Source organism: Ammospiza nelsoni, chromosome 4 (genome assembly GCF_027579445.1).
Source record: "Ammospiza nelsoni isolate bAmmNel1 chromosome 4, bAmmNel1.pri, whole genome shotgun sequence".
Classification (NCBI taxonomy): Eukaryota; Metazoa; Chordata; class Aves; order Passeriformes; family Passerellidae; genus Ammospiza; species Ammospiza nelsoni.
Genome location: NC_080636.1, coordinates 64,793,836 through 64,816,118, shown reverse-complemented (window position 1 = coordinate 64,816,118; position 22,283 = coordinate 64,793,836). Strand labels below are relative to the sequence as shown.

The following is a 22,283-nucleotide window of genomic DNA, read 5'->3' as shown; positions in this document are numbered from 1 at the left end:
AGAAAAAGAGCCAGGTACTGAGGCAAGACACAAATGCTGAAGAATTGCAGAGAAATGTATGTGTGAAGGGGTCTAGAAAAAGAAACATCCTGATACACAAATCCTGCTCTCTGAAGTAAGGGCCAGCTGGCAAAGACAGTGAAACTGCTGTGGTACGTGATCAGAATTCCTTACTGCATATAACATCCAGTGAGGATCTCACTGTCACAGGCATAATGTAAAATGTGACTTGGAAGAAATGTTTCATTTAATTTTTTTTAATTGAAAGGGTTGGCTTTATCTTTACTGTAATGTGAGATGAAGTTAGGCTCTTTCAGTAGCACACAGTAAAAAACAGCAGTTGCTTCAAGTGAATTCAAGTTGGACATATGAGGAGAAAATATTTCAGGATGGGAGTGGGGAAGCACTAGAACAGATTGTGCTGTGAAATTGTCAATCCTTAGATATTTTGAAAACTTAGCTGGATGAATCTATATGAGCAACCTAAACTAACTTTTAAGTTAACCTTGCTTGAGCAAGCGGTTAGACTACTAGACCTTAAAGGTGCCTTCCAACCTAACCTTTTCTCCTCTTCTATGGTGTTTTGTTTTAATTCTCAAATATTTAAAGTCAGTGTCTGTAACGTGGAAAAGTTGATTGTAACAAAATTTAAATTGCAGAGAAGAGTGGGAGAGAAATTGTGTCAGGCTTTTTAGTAACTTGTTTTCTTATGCCTGAAGAGATGGAAAGATTATGTGTGACTTCCAGTGTTGATTTGCGTAATGAATTTGAATTTTGTCCTATGATACACATTTGGAAGGTCACATTTGTTGCATCACATTTGTTGTAGCATTTTTAAATTTCTGCAGTACAACACTACTTTTGTTTGTTTGGGTTTGTTACTAATTGCTGCTGTATCTTTTTAAAATACGTGTCTGGACGGGAGGGCACGACAAGAAGATTGAAGATTGTTATTTAAATATGATTGTGTGTTTACCTGTTTGTCATGCTCTTAACTTTGCAGCAATATCCAGGTGTGAACCAGCTGTCCTCTTCCTTAGGAGGATTAAGTCTACAGCATTCTCAGCAGCCAGAAAGCTTGAGACCAGTAAACCTTACACACGATAGAAATATTTTACCGGTGTCTTCGGTTCCAGCACCCGTGCCTAACCTGAATTCTGATCTTAGGAAATTAAACTGCAGTCCAGAGTAAGTTTACTAGTTTACTGTGTCTAGGACAGTGTTTATATTTTTTAGTGGGCAATAATTATTTAAAATTCCAAAAAGGGTCTCAGCTGACTCTAACTTTGAATCTTAGTGATGAAAAATAAATAAAAACCCCTTTTAACTGAAAATAAGTTTATCCTCTGAATCATTACACAGATATTGTAACTGTCCTACCATCAGATTATATGCAGTGAGTGTAGCTAGTTTCTTAGTATTTTAATAATTTTTCTATATCTTCACCTTTTTATCCATTTAAAAAAAGTATTTTAATAAATACCTTAATATTACACAATATGTTTCATAGAATATTTTGCAATGTTGCATAGGATTTTTTTCTACAAAAGTATTATGATTATGCCTGAATACATTTAATAATTTATGAGTATATTTTACTATGATAATTCTGCAATCAGGTATCCTTTTTACCTCTAATTAAGTAGTTCTATCAACTATCCCAAGTCAAGTGCAGCTAAGTACAGTGGAAAGTGCTTTTCCCCAAAGATTTTATTTGTAATTCCAAAATAACTCTTCTTCATTGCCTCAAAGTGACTCAGCATCCTTATTCCTGTATTTCTGGTCCCACCAGAAAACAGAAATCAGAAAACTGAAGGCCTGGAAATGATTCTTACATGTGGAACACTTTTCATAGCACTATTTGTGCATTGGGCTTCTGTAGTGTCCCTTCATGTTACACAGAACAAAAGATTTTGACTCTCAGTATTTGGGATTCTTTTCAACTGTTTTCTTATATAAATATGACGTTCTGAGTACTAGGTAAATACTCTCTTCTTCACTGGAAAAATTATTATAATGAACAGAAAAAGACATTGTTTTGATTGATTGTTGTATCTAAAACAGTTCTGTCTCTTAATTGCAAGTTGGTTTTGGTATACTTGCATTGCTGAACTACTAAACTGTGGAGCAGGGGAATATTTTTTTGTTTGTTTCTTTACAAAGCCTTTTTAAAAATCTTTCTGCATTTTTTAAATTAAATCGTCTTTGTAAAACATGGGATTTCTTAAATTTTTAAGTTCTTTAAAATCAGGTGTTAACACAATGTTTTCAATATCTTTTGAAATTTCATTTTTAACATTATGTTTCTCTTTCCTTTCAGCTCATTTCGATGTACACTGACAAATATTCCACAGACACAGGCTTTGTTAAACAAAGCTAAACTTCCTTTGGGTTTGTTGCTGCATCCCTTCAGGGACCTGACGGTAAAGTACCTTATTTTTTTTTGTGTGTGTGTATTTCAGTAAAGTCAGCCTGGAGTCTGGATCTGTTTTATATATGCATTTGTTCTATTTTCATTCAAACAATTAAATATAATGAACTCTAAGTCCTAACAGAAGTACAAAAAGTACTTTAACAGTACTTTAAGAGAAGTAAAAAAAAAAATTATCTGTGACTTAGAGAGGAGGAGAGCAAAAAAAGCCTTGAAATTGCTACTTCATTGGAATGCATAAGGGAGAAGCCCTTCAAGTTTATGTTTTTGTTGTTGTTGGAAGTCTTTGCTTGCCTGTGGTTCTCCGAAGAGTGGCCACTCTGTGTGTTGGGCTCACAACTGTCAGGTACATCTTGAAAAGGTGTTCTCAGAGCTCTCCTCAGGAGTGGTGCTCAGCTTGAATGTGTGACTGGCCTGATACTTGCTATCAATAGAACATAAACAAAATATAAGATTGAAGCTATATATATATAAGCTTCATTCATTCATTCATGTTAAGCAACTCCTCTCAATGTAATTTATTAGCATTTATGTAAAAATGTGAATAACTGTCTGGTACAACTTATTTTTATTAGTTGTATGTTCTTTGTGTAAGATTTGCTGTCCATCATATTTCTTATAGAGCCACTCAAAAGTTGTCCTTTCATAATTCCTTTTGCCATAGTAGGTGTAATTTAAAGTAGTTTCATTTAAGATCTTACTACATCTTTGATTTTGAGGCTATATTAAGACAGTAATTAAGTGTTAAATTTTTTTTGTTTTAGTAGGAGATTATTTTTAGTAGACATCATAATTACTCTATGAAATTGAACTAAACAGCTAAAAGGAAAGATGATAGAAAATGAAGTTTCACAAAGCTTTTATGAACTGTACTGCACAGAGGTGATTTCCATAAAGTATATTGCATACCTTTGTGACAGCTTTTCTTTGTTTCCTTTTTAGCAATTGCCAGTAATAACATCAAGCACAATAGTGAGATGCAGATCCTGCAGGACTTATATCAACCCTTTTGTTTCTTTCATTGATCAGAGGCGGTGGAAATGCAACCTGTGCTATAGAGTTAATGATGGTAAGTGACTGCAGGAGGAGATGCTTGCATTTATAGAATCTCTTTCAAGTATTTGCATTGTATCAGTCCATGGAACATTTCCGATTAAAACATAAACTACAGTGACAATGTCATTATGATCCAGAGATTTTGAAAAGGATCTTAAGGCAGATGTGTTCTGCTTTTTCTTGAAGCAAAAGATTGTTTTGCAATCTTTTGTGGACATGAAGAAAATGTATTCATAATGTGCTGATTCCTTGTCTAATGAAATCAGCTAATCCCACTGACTGCTGTTGCAATATGCAGATGGAAACATGATGACAGCTACAATCCAGGCCAGAGGTTATGAGAAACAGTACAGATTGCTGCTTTGTTGTGAAATGCTCTGCTTGCATTGCTGTTTTATAGTTGGGGATCTGTTGTTGTTTAAAATACATAAAATTTCTTTCTAATTACTGAACTTTGATGTTAAAGATATGCTTGAGATGTTTGAAATGTTCCTTTTTTATGTATCCTTAATGTAAATTGTTTGCTATTGCAATAATTGAAGTGTGCGCACATTACTTTGCATTTAGCTGCAATGATTTTTATTTTCTGACAAAAATATAATCTGTATTTGGGGGTGATTTTTTTTTAATAGTTCCTGAAGAATTTATGTATAATCCTCTGACACGGTCTTATGGAGAACCTCACAAGCGGCCAGAGGTGCAAAATTCTACAGTGGAATTCATTGCTTCTTCAGACTATATGGTAAGAAAAAGTTTTCATAGTAACTTCAACAGCAGTTGCATATTAATATGATAGTGCTTGAAATTAATGCTTCATATTGATCCAGTGGTTTGTATTAATTTACAATTAATACACACCACTGGAAGCTTCTCTTAATCCCAAGGAATAGTTAAATTCTTATTTTGAGTTTTGGCCGATGTAAACAGTCAGAAGCTTTTGAGTTAAAAGTTATTGAATGTGTGTTGTCATTCAGTGTAGTTTAATGTGGCACAGTCAGATTTGAATCCAATGCAGTGTGATTTCTGCCTTTCTCCCTCATTTTGAGGATGTTTTGAAAGACCAGTAATAGAATAATAAGCAAATTAATTCAGCTTCAGATTTCCAGTTAGTAATTGTGAGAAATGATTCTTATTAGGAGTCAGCTTACAAGTGCTGGGATGGTGGTCTTGTCAGCCTGGGAAAATGCCTACTTCATAATGACATTTTTAGCAGCAGCAAAAATAAATTGTTCTCTTGTCTTTGAATTGAAACATTGTGGCAGACATTTTACAGTGAATAAACAGCTTGATACATAATTGGGGGAAGGATGTAGGTAGAATGCTTTAACCCTGTTTAATGGATCACATTGTCCATGTACTGAAAGAACAATGGAATTTAAAAGATGGAAGCTGGTATCTTTGATGTTTGAAATGACAGTTGGAAGGAGGGATTGAAATACCCTTTTTCCCCCTGAAGTATAACATTTTATGTTTATTACAAAGGACAGTTATTAACCATTGGGGATTGTGGTTAAGTCTATCTGCATATTGCTTAGGAAATTACCCTTATTGCATAATGTGTACCTTGCATTTTTCTAAGTATTTCCTTTTCCTACTTCCCTTTCTAATGACTAAGCACTTTTAACACTTTTTTGAAAATGATTTTTGAGTGGTTTTATTTTTTTTTGCTTTGTAGCTTCGTCCTCCTCAGCCTGCGGTATATTTATTTGTTTTAGATGTGTCTCATAATGCAGTGGAGGCTGGATATTTGACAATACTCTGCCAGTCATTGCTGGAAAACCTAGACAAGTAAGAGTATAAATAACCTTATCAAATCAGCTAACATGTTGTTATGAAAAATTGTAACTGAAAATTTTGAAGGAAATTTCAAACATTCTGTCCCTAAAGGGCTGGAGTTCCATTGCCTGGAATTCTTTCCCTTCGTGTGTATCTGCATATAATTTAATTATTTATCTGTAAGGAGTATTTAGCTGTAACTTCTAAAAACATGTTGCTTGTACAAAGATTTTAAAATTTCATTCTTCCCCCTTGCCAAGACCAACAAAAATAATAAATTACAGCAGTTAAATTATCTGGTTTTTGTGCTGAGAGGTCTGAGGTGCTGCAAACTGGAACATTGTAACCATGAGAGCAAGACTGCCTGGGTGAATTGTGTTGTCAGTTTGATTTTTTTAGATCAGTTACCCTGTGCCAATTTCTGTGGTTTTATTTTTGCACGGGGACAGCATGTATGGGAACGTTCCTGGTGCATTTTGAGTGAGGGTTAATGAGCTTCACTGTGCTCATGCCTTTTGACAACTAATCCTGTGGAGGCCTTGCCTTGAAAAGTCCTTTCTACAAGTGTTTCTTGGTGAACTTGGTTTTCTCATGAAGAAGCCAACAATTATTCAATAGAATCTCAGAAACATGCTTAATTATTTTAGGAAAATTCATAAAATCCCATGCTAAGTCCACAGGAGAATCAATGCATCCACCTCATTTATAAGCTCAGATGGTAACAACAATATTTGCCTCTATTGCTCTTGGTCACTGTCATGGTTTTCAGCACTTCATGATGTTTTTTATATTTTACTTGAGAAATCCCCTGTAGTCTTTAATTTTGTCTTATGCTATACACTGAAATATGGTCCACAAAAGAAATAAGTATGTTGCTTTGTAGAGACATTGAATTTTGGTTTAGAGCTGTAAGTACTCTGTAACTACATTAGTAAATGGGGGTTCTGAATCAGGAAAGGACAGAATGCAGTGTTTTCTATTAAGGAGCTGAGAAGGGCGCCTTCTTTCATGTGTCAGTCTAATGTTTAAATGAGTTTATTAAGCTCTCTTGTGGAACAAAGCATCAATGTATTAGTGAGTGCTTATCTGTAACATTTGGTCTTGTAAACTGTATCATTACCCCAGCTTTTCAGAAAATGTTGAGAAAGTATTGATTGTATTTGTGTTTTAGATCTCCCTTCTTATGTTCTCCCTTCACTTCTTTACACGAGCTGCATTTCTTCTAACATCAGCAGGAGCCCTGAGTATCTGTATGTCTTGAGAGAGAGATTTAGGGCTTAATAGTTTATATTTTAATGCTTCAGGCTGCCTGGAGATTCAAGAACAAGAATAGGATTCATAACATTTGACAGCACTGTTCAGTTTTACAACTTACAAGAAGGTTTATCACAGCCTCAGATGCTGATTGTCTCAGATATTGATGGTAAGTAAAAAGACAATGGAAGCTGAATTTTTGAGAACCTATTATTTTTTTCTTTTCCCCAGAACAAAGGTTAGAATCTCTCAACTATTTGGTATTAGGTCAATTTTATTGAATGAGACTATTTTTTTGAAAAAATAGTCTTGCACCAACTACAGAGTATGTGATGTTTAAAATGTGAAATTCAAAAGTTAATTTTGCTTTGAATCAGACAAGCTTTGTATGGACTGTATTACTCTAACACACTTTCATCTGTGTATAATTTACTTACCTGCAAGGAATATTTAGCTGTAACACACATTAGAGAAGTAGACTGTTTCATGGTGTTTGTAGCACTGGGCAAGGAAATGTTTTGTTCTATTTTAGTGTTATTTTTTCTGTAATAATTTTTTTTTTCTGTTCTCTCCACAGATATTTTCTTACCTACACCAGATAGTTTACTTGTAAATCTCCATGAAAGCAAAGAGGTATAATTGCTCAAAATACATCATTAAATTTAAGGTGTTAAATATTCAAAACAGAGGTTCCTGTTAAACGTTGAATTCAAACTTAATCTTTATAATATGTAGTTCCAATGCTAATTTTTCATTATGGAGATGTTTCATTGATACATCATAGCTTTTAAAATTACAATATTGTTTTCCTTGGTGTGTTAAAATAGAACTGAAATAGTTGGTACCGATTCTGCTACTTAGTTGTGGCAGTACGGCTGTTTGGAAACAACAGAAAATCTCAAGCTTGCAGAATCTCCTAAAACACCTTTCAATCTGTTCTGCAGCTGATAAAAGATCTCTTGAATGCGTTACCAAACATGTTCACCAATACAAGAGAGACACACAGTGCACTGGGCCCTGCTCTTCAGGCTGCATTTAAGCTGATGTCTCCAACGGGTGGTCGGATCTCTGTGTTTCAAACTCAGTTACCAAGTTTGGGAGCAGGGCTACTGCATTCCAGAGAGGATCCCAATCAAAGGTCAAGCACGAAGGTAAAAAACTTCCCTTACTATTCATTTCAAAAGACTAGGGACTGGCCATCTCTTTCTGACTTGCGTAGTTCTGCAGATCAATTGCTTCATCTTAATTTATAGCAATTAACTAAATTTTAATTATGTTGATGTTTATGCATTTAAGATCCCTACTTTATACATGTATGTGTGGCATTGTTTTGAAGTGCATGAGCTCTCTTTGGATTTTGGTCCATAATTTTTCTTGGCAAGCAAAAGAAGCTGCAAATATTTGTGACTCAGTTACTCAGATGCTGCTGAATAGTATGTCTTTCAGTCCATGAAGTCTAAAAAGCATGATTGTTGTCATAACTCCTCCCTGTATTATTTATTTACTAAAGGTGGTCCAGCATCTTGGTCCAGCAACAGATTTTTATAAGAAGTTGGCACTGGACTGCTCTGGCCAGCAGACTGCTGTGGATTTATTTCTCTTAAGTTCACAATATTCTGATCTAGCTTCTCTTGGTAAGGAGTACATGATTCCCTTTTTCTACACTGTTGTCTCTCTTTAGAAGCACGGGCTACCTCTGGAATTCTAAAGTCATGTAAATATTTTAGCACTTCTGTAATTGCAGCTCATGTTGCAAAGGAATTGACCTTGAAGTTGATGGAAGTATAGAACAGAAATATTACATTGGTGGTATCAGACAGTTTATTCTAAGGTTTTAAAGTTTTAAATGAGAAGTATTCTCCTGCTCAAGAACAGGAAACAGAAAGGTGGCAAGGATTAAATGAAGTTTAATTATAGGAGTAGAACAGAGTTTCATCCTTTGATAATTATCCAGTATTTGTCTCTGTACAGACACTTAATTTTACCTCTACACCATTAGCTATTTCTGCAAACACTTCAATCTTAGCTGCGAAATGTAGGATGCTTATTGAGCTTGGTGTATAATGAGGTCATTATGTGTTGGGGTGATTCATTTCTATCCTCACTTGCCTGGGTCTGGGACAGTTCTCACTGTCTTTCTGATGTGGGTGATACTGAGAAGATGAAGGTTTATGTTACTTGTGGAAGTCTGGACTCAATTTTTATGTCCTGATTTCATGTTACAGTTTTACTTCTTAACTGCATCTTTCCTTCCTTCACAGCTTGCATGTCCAAATATTCTGCTGGATGCATCTATTACTATCCATCTTTCCATCGTAGCCATAATCCTGCTCAGGCTGAAAAGCTGCAAAAGGACCTGAAAAGATACCTTACAAGAAAGATTGGATTTGAAGCAGTTATGCGCATAAGATGTACAAAAGGTGTGTCTTAAATACTGATTCCTATGGAACCGTTGGTGTAAATGTGTTAGCAATCATTCTGAATGTGCTTAGTCTTTAGCAACATTAAATTCAGTGTTATTTTTCTTTCTTTGAAGAGTAAGAGTTACCTTCTTTATGTTAAGTTAGCTTTTGGTGTTTGGTTGTTTTTTTGTTTTTTTTTAGTTGATAGTACCATCTCTCAATAAGTTGATATGTGTAGTGTAAGGGCATCATTCACTTTGGAGTGTTCAGAATTGAACATGAGCTCTACAGGATCATGCTGAAATGTCTAATGATTCATGTAATTGGTTATACATGATAGAATTTTTACTCTTTTCTTCAACCTTAGCTTGAGGGCTGGCGTTTTACTTATTGGTGAGAGTTTTCCATGCTGTTTTAACCTCACTCTGAATATTTAATCTGATTCTAGGTCTTTCAATACACACTTTCCATGGGAATTTTTTTGTACGATCTACTGATTTACTGTCCCTTGCCAATGTCAATCCTGATGCTGGATTTGCAGTACAAATGTCTATAGAGGAAAGTCTGACTGACACATCTTTGGTTTGTTTTCAAACAGCTCTTTTGTATACTTCCAGTAAAGGTAAATAAATTCAAATTAATTGGTCACTGGAGTTTTTGTTTCTTTTTATGGTGTAATGCTTGTAAAGTTAGTTCCACAGTCTTTTGTTGTGTTCTATACACTAAAGAAATCTTGTCAGAGCTAGTAAGCCTACTTGGCAGTTAATCACATAATGAAAATCCTTATAAACACTGTTTTAAAGTGAAAATTTCATCTGCATTTGACATAGTGCTGATTCAGCAAGACTTTTTTACTTAAAAGTCTGACCATTGTTACAAGCAGTAACATGTTTGGCAGGCACTTTGTCCAAACATACAGATCTGTGATGGATTGGATCAAGCTGCAATTACTTCACTGGGTGAGCATAAAGAATAGCAGCTAATTTCTATGGTAGAAGATGCCACAAAATTTTGGGATGGATGTCAGTGTACTTCATTGGTAGGATCAAAGACACTGTAGATGTCGATGTAGTTTGTATTATCAATTTGTGCTGCTTTAGAGTAGAATTTTGACAAGTTGAAACAGGGAGACAGTATTGTATTGCAGCAATTTCTTGACTGGTATGTTTTCTGGAATGAGTACATCTTAAATGGGAGGAGATGCTCTAATGACTGAATTTGTTTACTTCTACCAGGAGAGAATGCAAAATGATTTCCACTGATTTCTCTTAGGTGAGCGTCGAATTCGAGTGCACACGCTTTGCTTGCCCGTAGTGAGTTCCCTGTCTGATGTGTATGCAGGAGCAGATGTACAGGCAGTTGTGTGCCTCTTAGCAAACATGGGTGAGTACAGGCCAGGAAGATTCACATGTTTTTTGGCAAGTTTCTAATTTTGCCAGCCATTTAAATGAAGTAGTGAATGAAGCCTGGATATTGTTAAAAAGAGTTGGAGTGCAACACGCTGAAACATGTGTGTGCAAAAGATGACAAAAACAAATTCATACTGAAATTGTGAACTCAAATACTCCTTGTTCTGAATATTAGTTGACTTTAGTCTTTTAAAAAGAGCCTTCTTACTTTGTTCTCTGGAGGTTAGTAAAGGACAAAGAATCATAACATACTTGGATCAAAACTCTCAATTTTGAATCATTATCATTGTTGTTCACTCAAACTTAGGCATTCTAGGATTACTTAAGAAACAGGGATTCAGTTTAGTGAGTTGCTGGAGACTAAAAGAGAATTTCTGACAGCAGTGTATTTGAGGTATTGGTTTTATATCCTTCTGTTGTTGCAGGGCTGAGGATTCTTACTTATCCCTTAATTGTGGGTCATAAGTTATAGACTGATCTCTCCTGTTAAATGTGTATGACTCTGTGCAGCATTTTAACATGTTCTATTTTGTATATTAATATTGAAATCAGTTAGAAGAAGTAAATTGTAATTCTGTGTCTTCTGGGATTGGAACTAGATGATCTTTAAGGTCCCTTCCAAGCCAAACCATTCTGTGATCTCGTAAATGCACATTCAGTCCAGCAGGTGGCTTCCTCCCACCAAAGGATTTGCAGCCCTTGCTCAGCAGAGAAAAATGAAGCAGCATTTATAGTAATCACTATTATGTCACTGAAGTAATGGAAGAAATTTCTTATGTGAGGGGGGAAAAAAATCAAAATTAATTGCTGCAGATCTTATCTTGGTGGTTGGGCAACAGCATTTCAACAATAACTAAGTTGTTTGTAGAAGGTTTAAATTTATATTTGGACTTCACTATGTATGATTGCTTTAAAATTTTCTTTTAATTCTCCAGGACTACAAACCAGGGAGCCAAAATTAGCTACACATTATATTTGAGCATTATGAAACTGAGTTTCTGTATGGACAGTCATGTAATTTACTCCTAAAAAAAAATAGGACCGCAGATGTGCTTTGGGGAATTTTTTAGTCTTAAAACATAACCCAGAAGCACAGCTCAAGTTTTCAAAGTTCAAGGGAATGAGTGAGGCTATGTGTGGTAACTTCCTCCCTCCTTCTACCCCAGCTGTGGATCGCTCAGTCTCATCCAGCCTTGCAGATGCAAGAGATGCCTTAGTCAATGCCGTGGTGGACTCCTTGGCAGCGTACATGTCAACTGCCTCAAATCTGCAGCAGTCCATGCTGATAGCACCAAACTCCCTCAAGCTTTTCCCACTCTATATTTTAGCTCTTCTCAAACAGGTATGTATGATCTAGTGAATTAGTGTTTGATGTTAAGTTCACTGTTCCATTTGAGGAATTCTTCAGTTCTAGGTCAAGCAATGTCTGCACTTCTCTAAAATTATGGAAATTGGATTACCATCTTTATGCCAACTAAACTTTATTGCAAAAGATTACCATAGTAGCTTATTTTAAATTGTTAATGTCTGAAGCTTTTATTAGTTTACTTGATTTTGAATTTCTTATGTTCTGTCTTATATTGCTTTACAGTTAAAATAAAGAAATAGTTTACAATCAGCATTTCTCAGATTTTGGCAGCTCATTAGTGTAGACCATAAAGGTTGTTGGAAACTGCTTATTAGTACTGCTTCATTTTTATTTTATGAAGTCAGAAACAAGAATTTTCCAATACATATTTTTTGTCCTTTAAATTTCCAAGAAGAAAAATGAGTTTCCATGGAAATACAGTAAATGTTATTATAGAAACTCAAGTGATATTGTTGAAAGTTAACATAGAAGTAGTTACTACTTTTTTTTTTTTTTTTTTTTTTTTTTTTTAATGATATCTTTGTTTAGATTACTGAACATCATACTTAAAAAGAGACAGCTTCCTGCAGGGTTTTGTTATGAATAAATCTCACTGCTTAAATTTTTTTATGTCTGACAGTTCTTGGTTCTGTTATGATGAATAAACCTTTATATAAGTTTTGTAAGAGATCTAAGCATAGTAATTTATTTTCTTCGGCTTAGTGATTACTTCAGTCTCTAATATACTGATTATGATTTTTTTATACTTGCATGACAAATGCAGTTAATGGTGGGGGAAAACACAGACTGTTTATTATTGAGATCTGTGTAAAAGACAGAAATAAGAGTGGCTGGGAAAAGTTGTTTAGGTTTGGATTTTTTATTATCTTTATTAGCAATAACAAAATATGGAATATAGAGAAACCAAAATAAAAATGCTTGTGGCAGCCAAGAAGGAGTGATGTCCTTAGCTTTGTTGTAGAAGCGAATATGAACTTTGATTATAAGAATGTTCTCCATTGAGTTAGCATATGATGTTTAATTCATTGTGTTGCTTCTCACAGCAATTTTGTACCAGTTGGTTCTAAAGGAGATCTGAAAAATTCAGTAGGAGATAGTTAAAAAATAAATTTTACCCCATGGGAGTCTAGTTTCTCCTATAAAACATGAAAGTATGTTTCCATTCCAAAACTTTTCCTTAACATTGAATTCTTACTAATATAAAGTCAGAGTTAATCTTCTGCATGTATGTACCTTGCCTGAACTCTGCTTACCTTGTATCTTTCCTGTGCTAGCTTGCACTTGTGAGTTTCAAAGGCCAGTGTCACTTGTCAAGAATAAAAAGGAGAAATGCTGGTCCAGTTTCATGCAAATTTTAGACAAAGTGAGGGAGAAATTTATTCTCCTTCATCAATAAGAAAGGGCTAGATTATGTTTTAAAAATCTTGCTCAAACTCTATGATTAAGATTCTACCCATAAGATACATTTCTTTACAAAAGCTCTGCCACCTTTGCTTGACACTTTGAAAAGTCTGAACTGCACTCTTACATGTGACATAAAGTACAGAATTTGTTTGAGTGGTAATGTGCTCTTGCAGAAAGCCTTCAGAACAGGCACAAGTACCCGCTTGGATGATCGTGTCTATGCAATGTGCCAGATGAAGAGCCAGCCCCTTGTTCATTTGATGAAGATGATTCATCCCAACTTGTACAGAATAGACAAGCTGACTGATGAGGTAATGTATGAAGCCTAGTAATAGCATTTCCTACTTTTAATGGCCCATTAAATTTGGTGCTGTGCTGCAGTAATTTTATGTTGTTATTGTAATACAAATGGAGCATTTCCCCTAAGTTATGAAAATCAAGAGAAACATTATTTTCAAATTTTGAGTTGCATGTACGGTAATGTGGTATGAGCAGAACTGTGGTTTTACTTCATCTTGTTTCAATGACCACGGTAATGCCATAATTTTTTGTCATACAAAGAAAGTAAAGATATTGTATGTATGGGAGACAGTGTGTTTTTATTATTTAGAACTGTCTGAGGTAAATGGGTGTAGTAGATCTGATCTGATGGATGATTCAAGGTTTTATTACAAAAATCAGATATAGTTGCTTGCAATAACAACCTTCCAGTGGTTTTTCAGACTGAAGTGGATAAAACAGAGTTTTACTTCTAGACGGTTGTGATCAGACTGAGAAAGTACTTCACGTACAAAACCAGGTTTTATTATTTCCTCTTCTACGGATGTAGCCTAGGAAAAGGATGCATTTTTTAATAGTAAAAAGCAAGATGGGGTTTTATTTAAGGACAAAGTTAGTTATAATGGCAAAAATAAGGGGTTTTATAAGTACGATTTTATTAGTTTTTGTCCCTAGTTTTGGAAAAGTATATGTAGTAGTTTGCTTCTAAGTGATACAAGGTTATAGGGTAAACTGAATAGTTTCACTGGCAGTGGTATTGTATTATTCTGTTTCAGCACAACCTCTGAGCTATTTGTAGTCTTAAAGTTTCTTTTAAGGTATTTCATAAACTTAAATAGGTGAGTCTAAACTCAGTGTTCTTCAGTAGAGTCGCTCTTTTTATACTCCACCCCTACCAGTCTTTGAGATGCCAACTTCAGCTGGCTTTGTGAAGTTATTTTTGTGGCACTTAAATTGTAACGCTCTGTGCTTGTGCTGTAAAGAATCTGCAGTGTCTTTAGGAGATCCTGTTTAATTATCAAAGGCTTTCAGACTGGTTATTTGGAGTACAATAATACAAAACTAGGGCTTATTTTAACTACTGAAATTAATTGGCAAACTGGATATTAAATCATAACAGAATGCTAATCTGCCATTTAGTACTGCTTCAGTTTAAAGTATTTGTGACAAAGGCTGTTCTTAAATGTAGTTTCTTTAAAAAAATTCTGTAAAATTGAAAAAAATAAATTTAAATTTTAAAATATTTTTGAAATATTACAGAATTCCTTTAAAATGTTTTTGAGAGTTTTCTTTGATTCTTGAGAGTATTGAGTAAAGCCTGGAACTTCCCCAGGTGGAATTCAGTAGCTTGATTTTCATAACTATGTCTAAATCCCCAAAAGCTGTTAATTTATGGCATTATGGTATGAAATTTTTTAAGTAGTGATTTTTTAAAATAATCTTATGCTACATGGGCATATGCTTGGTCAGTAGAGTATTTTTCTCCATATTATTTTCAGAATGCTTCAGAGTTTCTTGAGATGTCTGGCCTGTTTTTGTATTGGAGGAGGAGGCAACTTTAATATGAAAATACTGGACCAGGGGGTTGTGTACATGGGGATTTTTATTATTGTTTTTGTTTGTTTTATTGCGGGGGAGAAAGGCAGGGTATTTTTTAATAGTTAATGCAAAAAACCAGATTCTTTAATCAGATCAGTCATAGGGCTCTGTGGACAAACCCAAGGATCACTTCATGCAGGATCTTAAATCAGGGGACTTCCTGATAATGGAATGCAATAATATATAGAACCCTTACAGGGAGTAGGATTTGATGGTTTTCTGCTCTTGCAACATTTCTAGTGAAAGTGAATGCAGTGGAAAAAACCCAGAGGTTGTTTGTAGAAAACTTAAATCACCAGTAGTAATTATTTTGAAATTCTGACATCTGTAGCATCAAAAATGTTACATAAGTATCTTAAATTAACTTGCATTATTATGTTTTAGGTATTAAAGTAGCCCTTAAAATAAGTAACATTATAGAACTGTTTGATGTACATAATCATTTTAGGCTTAACATAGTATTTTGTTATATGAGAATCCTCAGAATTTTGCTAGAGATTATCAGTGTTTTTCCTGCTTTGTTTTACCTTTAAGGGTAAAATTCTAGTGTTATTTGAGTGTTGGGTTTTTGTTGCAGAGTACAATACATGTAAATGACAGAGTTGTTCCTCAGCCACCCCTTCAGAAGTTGTCTGCGGAGAAGTTGACAAGAGAAGGAGCTTTTCTTATGGATTGTGGTTCAGTAAGTTAAAAATTTACACATTCCTTTTTTAAAAAATTTCCTAAGGAGAAAAAGACCAAAAAGCAGTGCCTGCTGTGTTATTGAAACCAGTGTGCTTTCAGCAATAACAGTGTTGTGAATCAGCATTCCAGGTAACCTGACAGTAATCTGTGTTCCAGTGAAAAGCTTTCATATTTTGATCTGAGCCTACATTTATCTTTGAGGCTATAAAGGTTGATTTTTTTCATGCAGTACTGGTCAAAATATATCAAGAGTTCACACAAAGACGTTTTTTTATGGAATTAATGTATTTTTATTTTCCAGAATTTCTTTTAATGGCTATTAAATTGCACATACTAGAGGATTTAGCAAAACATTTGATGCAAGAATGTTCTCAGATATGCACAAAGAGTGGGTTTATGATTTGTGGCCTGTGTTATGTAAGAGTTGCAAGAGAGAGGGAATTGGAGACTAAACAAAATCTGTAGATACAGTTTAAGGCATTTCGAGAAATTGCACTAAAACATTCAATTGGATAAAGCATTATGCTACCCAGTGGCAGTTCTAGAAGGTTCTTTTAACCTTGAATCACTTCAGGGCTGAGTGTCAATGTAAAACCAGCTTTTGTCTCCAGACCTCTGAAATAATTACTACAATAAGCTTTGATAATTGGTGCTTTGCTACAACCTGTTTAGATTGGGAAGCCAGTGTGCAGTAACCAACAGAATGGTGTGGCTTCAGATAATTTGAGGGGTTTCATTTAAGGAGGTAACATGGGAAATTACTGCATTAATTGTTCCATTATAAATGTGTCCTGCAACCTCATTTTTTTAGTATTTGAGTTCTACTTATACATATTTTTTTATATTTAATGACCTTACTCTTAAGTTTTTCGAAGGTACTGATTATTTACACACTTACTTATGAATATAGACATGTATGTATGAATTATAACTGGAACACTCAAGTGCCTAATTTGCATGGAAGTTACTATTCTGGGAGTATTCCTATTGTACCATCACTTGCCTATTTCTCTAAAATATATGCAGGGCCTTTTCTAAAACTGATTCTGACATCTTACAGATTTTTTACCTTTGGATTGGAAAAAACTGTGATAACAACTTCATAAAAGATGTCCTTGGATACCCGAATTATGCATCAGTGCCACAGAAAATGGTAGGCATTTTAATGAGCTGAGCTCTAAACTGCTTACACTTGGAATGTGCATTTAATCTGTTTATTTCTGCATTTTTAGTTTTTAATTATATCACTATGAATTAGGTTGGAGTTATTCCTAATTAGGTACCTTCTAACCTCTTGTCAGCTTCAGAGGAGCCAGTTAGAAGTTGTCAGATGTTTTCAGGGAAAGAATGTAAACATGTAAATTTCATCATTCATGAAATGTCAAACAGTTGCTCTGTAACATAACTGCTTTTAATATTTTAATGGAAGTACATATACATTCACAAGAATAGGAAGCAATTTCACAGGATGAATACAAAAATTACCTATTCAAATGTGTTAATTATTAAGATTAGAGTTAGTTCATTGATAACATAGTTTTCATTGATAACATAGCCTTGTGTTCTCTGAACCTGGTGTAAGATACCACATCTGTGGGATGACACAACAGACCTGTAAGTAATGGTAAGAGTTAAGTTTTACTCAGATTCCAAGCCTTGACTCAATGTTAAAAAGAGAAACTTTCAGCTGTTAAAACATCAGAGATTCTTGGATGTATGTTTTGGTGGAGGGGTTTTTATGACTACCTGTACCTGTAGTCTAGTGTGTGAAAGAGAGTAGCAATTAGAGAAGTCTCCTCTTCAGTAAGTAGTGATTCCGTAACATCAACAATTGGCAAATAAGGATGGACCCTTTCAAGACAGTCTAGGAAGGTTCAGAATCAAATGGTTATATCCAAACAGTACCAAAAAATGATAGCATAGGAACACATAGGTAGATATGTTCTGCTTACAGTTGCATAGTATCAAGAAGGAAAGCGACAAGAACAGGTGAAGAGTGGTAAGTTATAAGACTACTATAATACTGGGCTGCTTGTTCAGAGTTTTGTATTTTGCATGTATTAGCAATCTAGAACTGTCCCCTATGACTAGCTGATGGTATTAGTTAATAGAGTTTCCAGGAGGAACTTAGATAAAGGAAGGATAATTTTCTTAATGGTTATATAGTATCTGTTATAATGAAAATGAGACAAAAACTTACATAAAGTTATCTTTGCTTTTAAGTTATGCCCTCATTTTACAAAGGTAGCAGTGGAACTACTTTAACTGAAATAAATTCCTTTGTGTCATGTTAATTGTCTTTAAGTATCATATTGGCTAAAGAGGTGATACATTTAGCTCAGTGAATTCCTCAACCCTTTTAAGTCTATTTTTCAGCTCATTCCCTAGCCAAGTAGTCCAGTAGCATCTTTCCATTGATATTTACATAAAATTCAGATTTTACTTCTTGTTCCTTCAGTGATGCAAAGTGCAATGTGTAGAAACTTGATTGGCAGAAGAAGATACAGGCAAGAAGACTGCAAAAGCAGCATTTTGAAAAGATGACTTTGCTATCTAAAATCTTTTGCACTTAAAACACAGTAAACTATGTTTTCATAAGTTAAAGATGTTTAAAAGTTGAAGATGTACTCCTTCCTAGGTAGCAGTGCACCACAGATACTATGAAGTGTTGTCCTTTAAGCTGAAGCAAAACAGCTGTGTATGTAAAATCAGGGTTAGGAACTTCTTAACTGAGACTGTGGCTTGAGTTATGTTACAGCTTTCAGGATCTGTTTTTTTTAATAGTTTCAATAATAAAAGGTGATGGTTTCTTTCAATTACCTTCAACCAGACACAGCTTCCTGAGGTGGATGCACCTTCTTCAGAAAGGACACGATCTTTTATATCTTGGCTTAGAGATAGTAGACCTTTAAGTCCAGTTCTTCAAGTAATAAAGTAAGTATTTCTGTTATGCACTAAGTTGTTACTAGCAACTTGTATTTACAATTCCTAATTAAGACTGATGAAAAGTGAGTGTATCTGCCTTGGAAGAAACTGAATAACATCACCTTCCCAACTGATAAGATGCTGTTTATAAAACTGTCTAGTGACAAAGGTTTTCTTTGAATCTAGTGCAAATTCAGTTGCTCATAGTTTTATTGGTCGCATATATTTATTAGGAATATACTAAACCTCAGTGGATGTCCTTATGCTCAATGGTGTTAACCAGGTTAGTTTCTAGTATAGCTTTTATAATTTCATTATATGTGTATAAAAAAAATTCAAGTAAAGTTAGTAATATGTAGATGGTTTAATAATTGTATGTATTTGTTACTGAGATCTACAGGACATCAGCTGATAGATGGGCCAAGTTCTGAAGCCTTTTCAAACTATGACTTGCTTAAGGAGGTTTAAATTCTATGAAATGTTTATACTTGAGATTACATTTCACTTGTAGAGTACTTGTTTTACTGAGCTGGGCAGGAGATCACTTTTTAGAGAGTGTGATGACTTGCTCAGAGAAATTATACTGAAATATAGGACTGAAGGTTTTGAGCTGTTGGCATGTGGCTGCTGCTAGAGTTGCAGGAATTTCTGATAGACCATAATAAGTAGGAGAGCTTTGCTGCATACTGCACTACACTGAAACAAAGGACTGTGTCCCAGCAAATTTTTATGGGGCAATAATTTTGGATACTAGGTCTTTCACATGTTACCTTTTCTATTCTGTTGCTAAGGAAGAAAGTCTGGGGAGGGGATTGAGATTACATGTAAACAGAGATGTAGTTTTTGCATTTTTTCATTGCCACCAGCATATTTGTTAGCTTCAAAAACAAAAGAATTTTTACATACCCTTTTTTGTGTTTCTACAAGATACTCTTAAGTGCTGTATCACCTGCTCTTCTACCATTTTATATACTTAAAAAGATGCTGTTGTTTGATATTGTATTGCAAACTTCAAGATTTCCTAGATTTTGGATTATTTGCAATTGTAATGTCTTTGGACTGAATTCCAAATGACAGTCAGCAATTTATTAGAACTTATCTCTCTGAATTTGCAGTGGATTTTTTTGCTCAAAGTTTGATTTTGCTCAGTACCTTACCTTCTTCTTTCAGAGATGAGAACCCTGCCAAAACAGATTTTTTTCAGCATTTAATTGAGGATCGGACAGAAGCAGCTTTCTCGTATTATGAATTCCTACTTAATATTCAACAGCAGATTTGTAAGTGACCAAGGAAGAGGTAGAGGAAAAAGTCTGAGTTCAGACAGAAGCGTGGGCCAAGAGAACCATATGGGAACTTACAGAAATGGATGCTTGTTCTTCACAATATACAGTGACCAGCACTGTTTTGGAAGCTCTACAGCTAAAGGAGTATACATTTCCAAAAGAATTTTGCAGATTTCCTTCAGTCTAAAATGCTACGAGTGATGAAGCTGTTTCACTAGTAAACTTTAAAATTGGTTTGTACACGTTTCCAGTTGTGCAGCGGTATGGTGCTCTGTTTATTGCAAGCTGGTGAATTTATGTAGCTATGTGGGATGATATTTCTTAACAAAATGTACAATTAGGTAAAGCCTTTTTTCTTACATTTGTTATAGTAGCCCTTCCAGATCCAAATCCTTAACAGAGATGTCAAAGGGCAGTGATGTATGTTGGTTGTTTATATGAATTTCTTTTTAAAAGGAATGGTTCATACTTGCTAAAGACTTCAGCAAATTCCCTGTGAAAGTTGTAGAGTTTCAGTAAAGTAAATCAACTGTAGAAATTAAATATATAATGTACATAGGTATTACATTTGTAAAGAAAATGTAAAAAATGTAACTAAAAAAAGACCTAGCTCATTGTGCAGAATTGTTGAGTGCTCAATGATGATGAATTGTTCCGTCCCAGGCTAGACAATGAAGTTGACTATTAAAACATGATAAAAATATCAATGTAGAAGGAATATAGCTGCTGCTTCTGTTAATTTTAGATGAATTTATTTATGATTGGCTTACTAATTAAAATATTTTGCTTTATCATGTGGTTTTATATTTATGCAACTATAATAATTTTCCAGCTAAACTCTTACCAAACTGAATATTGAAGAAAACATGTTTACCACCTTACTTCAAAAACACCACATAACCTGAAATGAGTTTTGATACAGAGTTCCTAAGCCCCTTCTAATGTATTTTCCTAAAGAAGGCATATCTCTTAACCTTGTTTTGCATTTTATAACTACTGTAGTCTTGGTCCAGGTTTCTGTAACTTGTGTTGTCTGCCATTTAGAGTAAGTGTGGGTAAATCACTCACACTTGTAGATTTGAATTCTGCTGTGATCTAAGGAAAAACAAGAAGGGATGTAAAAATTAATTACATTACATCAGTGAAAGTAAAGGCTTTAAAATGACAAAATTCAAAATGTAATCACACTTGTGTATTTCAGAAACTTTATTCTTGTTAATGTTTTGGTAACTCAAGTGTTTGGGCTTTTTGATAGATTAATGACAGATTTTTTCAGTTTGGTGAATTTGGGATGGTTTTCTTCAGCCTTTCTTTTAGAGACACATTAGAATTAATTCATAAAGCACAATCAATCATACTTCGTTTTCTGAACTTTATCTATTTGGTTTAATGAAATGTGACTACAATAGAATAATTAGGTACAAAAAAGTAAATTATTATTAGTATGATTACATTTTAATTTAATGTAGCCTTGAAAATGCTAACATTGTATTTTAACTGCTCTAGCCCCTGAATCAAATATTCAAGGAGAAGATGTACTAGCTATGGTTTGCAAATGCTTTAAAAGCTACAACAGTTAAATTGCGCCAGTAGTGTTACTCTGCATGTTAGCACAAACTCATTGTTTGGAGAAGATACCTTATATTGTGTGTTGTCCTTATCTAAATGTGTTTAAGTTACCCAAAGAATTACAGAAGAGAAACTTTCCATTGAGTAAATTAATTTATCATGTAATAAACATCTGAGGCAATGCTGAATGTTGTCCCGAAATCAGACCTTCAGGATTTCAGTGCTTGTTTGTAAAGTAATGTGCATTGGGTGAAAGCTAAGTGCTGCTGAAGAGTGGGGCATCTTAAAAATCATTTGTATTTGTGAAGATGAGAAGAGCATGTTAACATTTCAAATGCTCCATGAAGATGCTTCTAATTTGTGAGTTTGGTGTTGATATCTGGGAACACGTTATGCCATGATTAATTGCAACATATTCTGTAAAATAATTTCTTAAAGCTTTATTCTTCTAGTATAGTTTTTGTATATAAAAATTATGAAAAAAAAACACATTTTTAGAGCTATTTGTTCAGTAAAATTATTACACAGCACAGAGAATATAGTTATTTTTTTATTAATGATAGAGCACATCTCCATTCTGATTTTTCGTTTAAATTTTAACAAGATAGTCTCATGGAAATATCTTGAATTTGAAACATCTCAGGATTTAGGGTACTGATTTTAGTCTTTTGATCAATAGAGTATTTGTAGGCATGGCAAGAGTATCTCTGAGAAGGACCTGAGTGTCCTGGTGGACAACAAGCCTTCCATGAGCCTGGGGGTGTCCTTGTGGCCAAGAAGGCCAATGGCATCCTGGGGTGCATTGGGAAGAGCGTTGCCAGCTGGTTGAGGGATGTGATCCTG

General features: G+C 34.5%; 1 protein-coding gene across 2 annotated transcripts in view; it reads left to right on the top strand.

Annotated features, from left to right (window-relative positions):
- The window catches only part of SEC24B (SEC24 homolog B, COPII coat complex component), a 46,372-nt gene extending 24,395 nt beyond the window's left edge, over positions 1-21,977 (top strand). For both annotated transcript variants that reach the window (XM_059470211.1, XM_059470210.1), the window contains 18 exons: positions 1,004-1,188; positions 2,321-2,423; positions 3,374-3,500; positions 4,120-4,229; positions 5,163-5,275; positions 6,568-6,686; positions 7,095-7,150; positions 7,462-7,668; positions 8,028-8,151; positions 8,779-8,937; positions 9,368-9,541; positions 10,192-10,302; positions 11,495-11,670; positions 13,275-13,412; positions 15,557-15,661; positions 16,724-16,816; positions 18,494-18,597; positions 19,759-21,977. In XM_059470211.1, coding sequence (XP_059326194.1) covers positions 1,004-1,188; positions 2,321-2,423; positions 3,374-3,500; positions 4,120-4,229; positions 5,163-5,275; positions 6,568-6,686; positions 7,095-7,150; positions 7,462-7,668; positions 8,028-8,151; positions 8,779-8,937; positions 9,368-9,541; positions 10,192-10,302; positions 11,495-11,670; positions 13,275-13,412; positions 15,557-15,661; positions 16,724-16,816; positions 18,494-18,597; positions 19,759-19,873 — 2,319 coding nt within the window. In that variant the 3' untranslated portion in view covers positions 19,874-21,977. The remainder of the gene's footprint in view (positions 1-1,003; positions 1,189-2,320; positions 2,424-3,373; positions 3,501-4,119; positions 4,230-5,162; positions 5,276-6,567; positions 6,687-7,094; positions 7,151-7,461; positions 7,669-8,027; positions 8,152-8,778; positions 8,938-9,367; positions 9,542-10,191; positions 10,303-11,494; positions 11,671-13,274; positions 13,413-15,556; positions 15,662-16,723; positions 16,817-18,493; positions 18,598-19,758) is intronic.
- Positions 21,978-22,283: the final 306 nt, after the last annotated feature.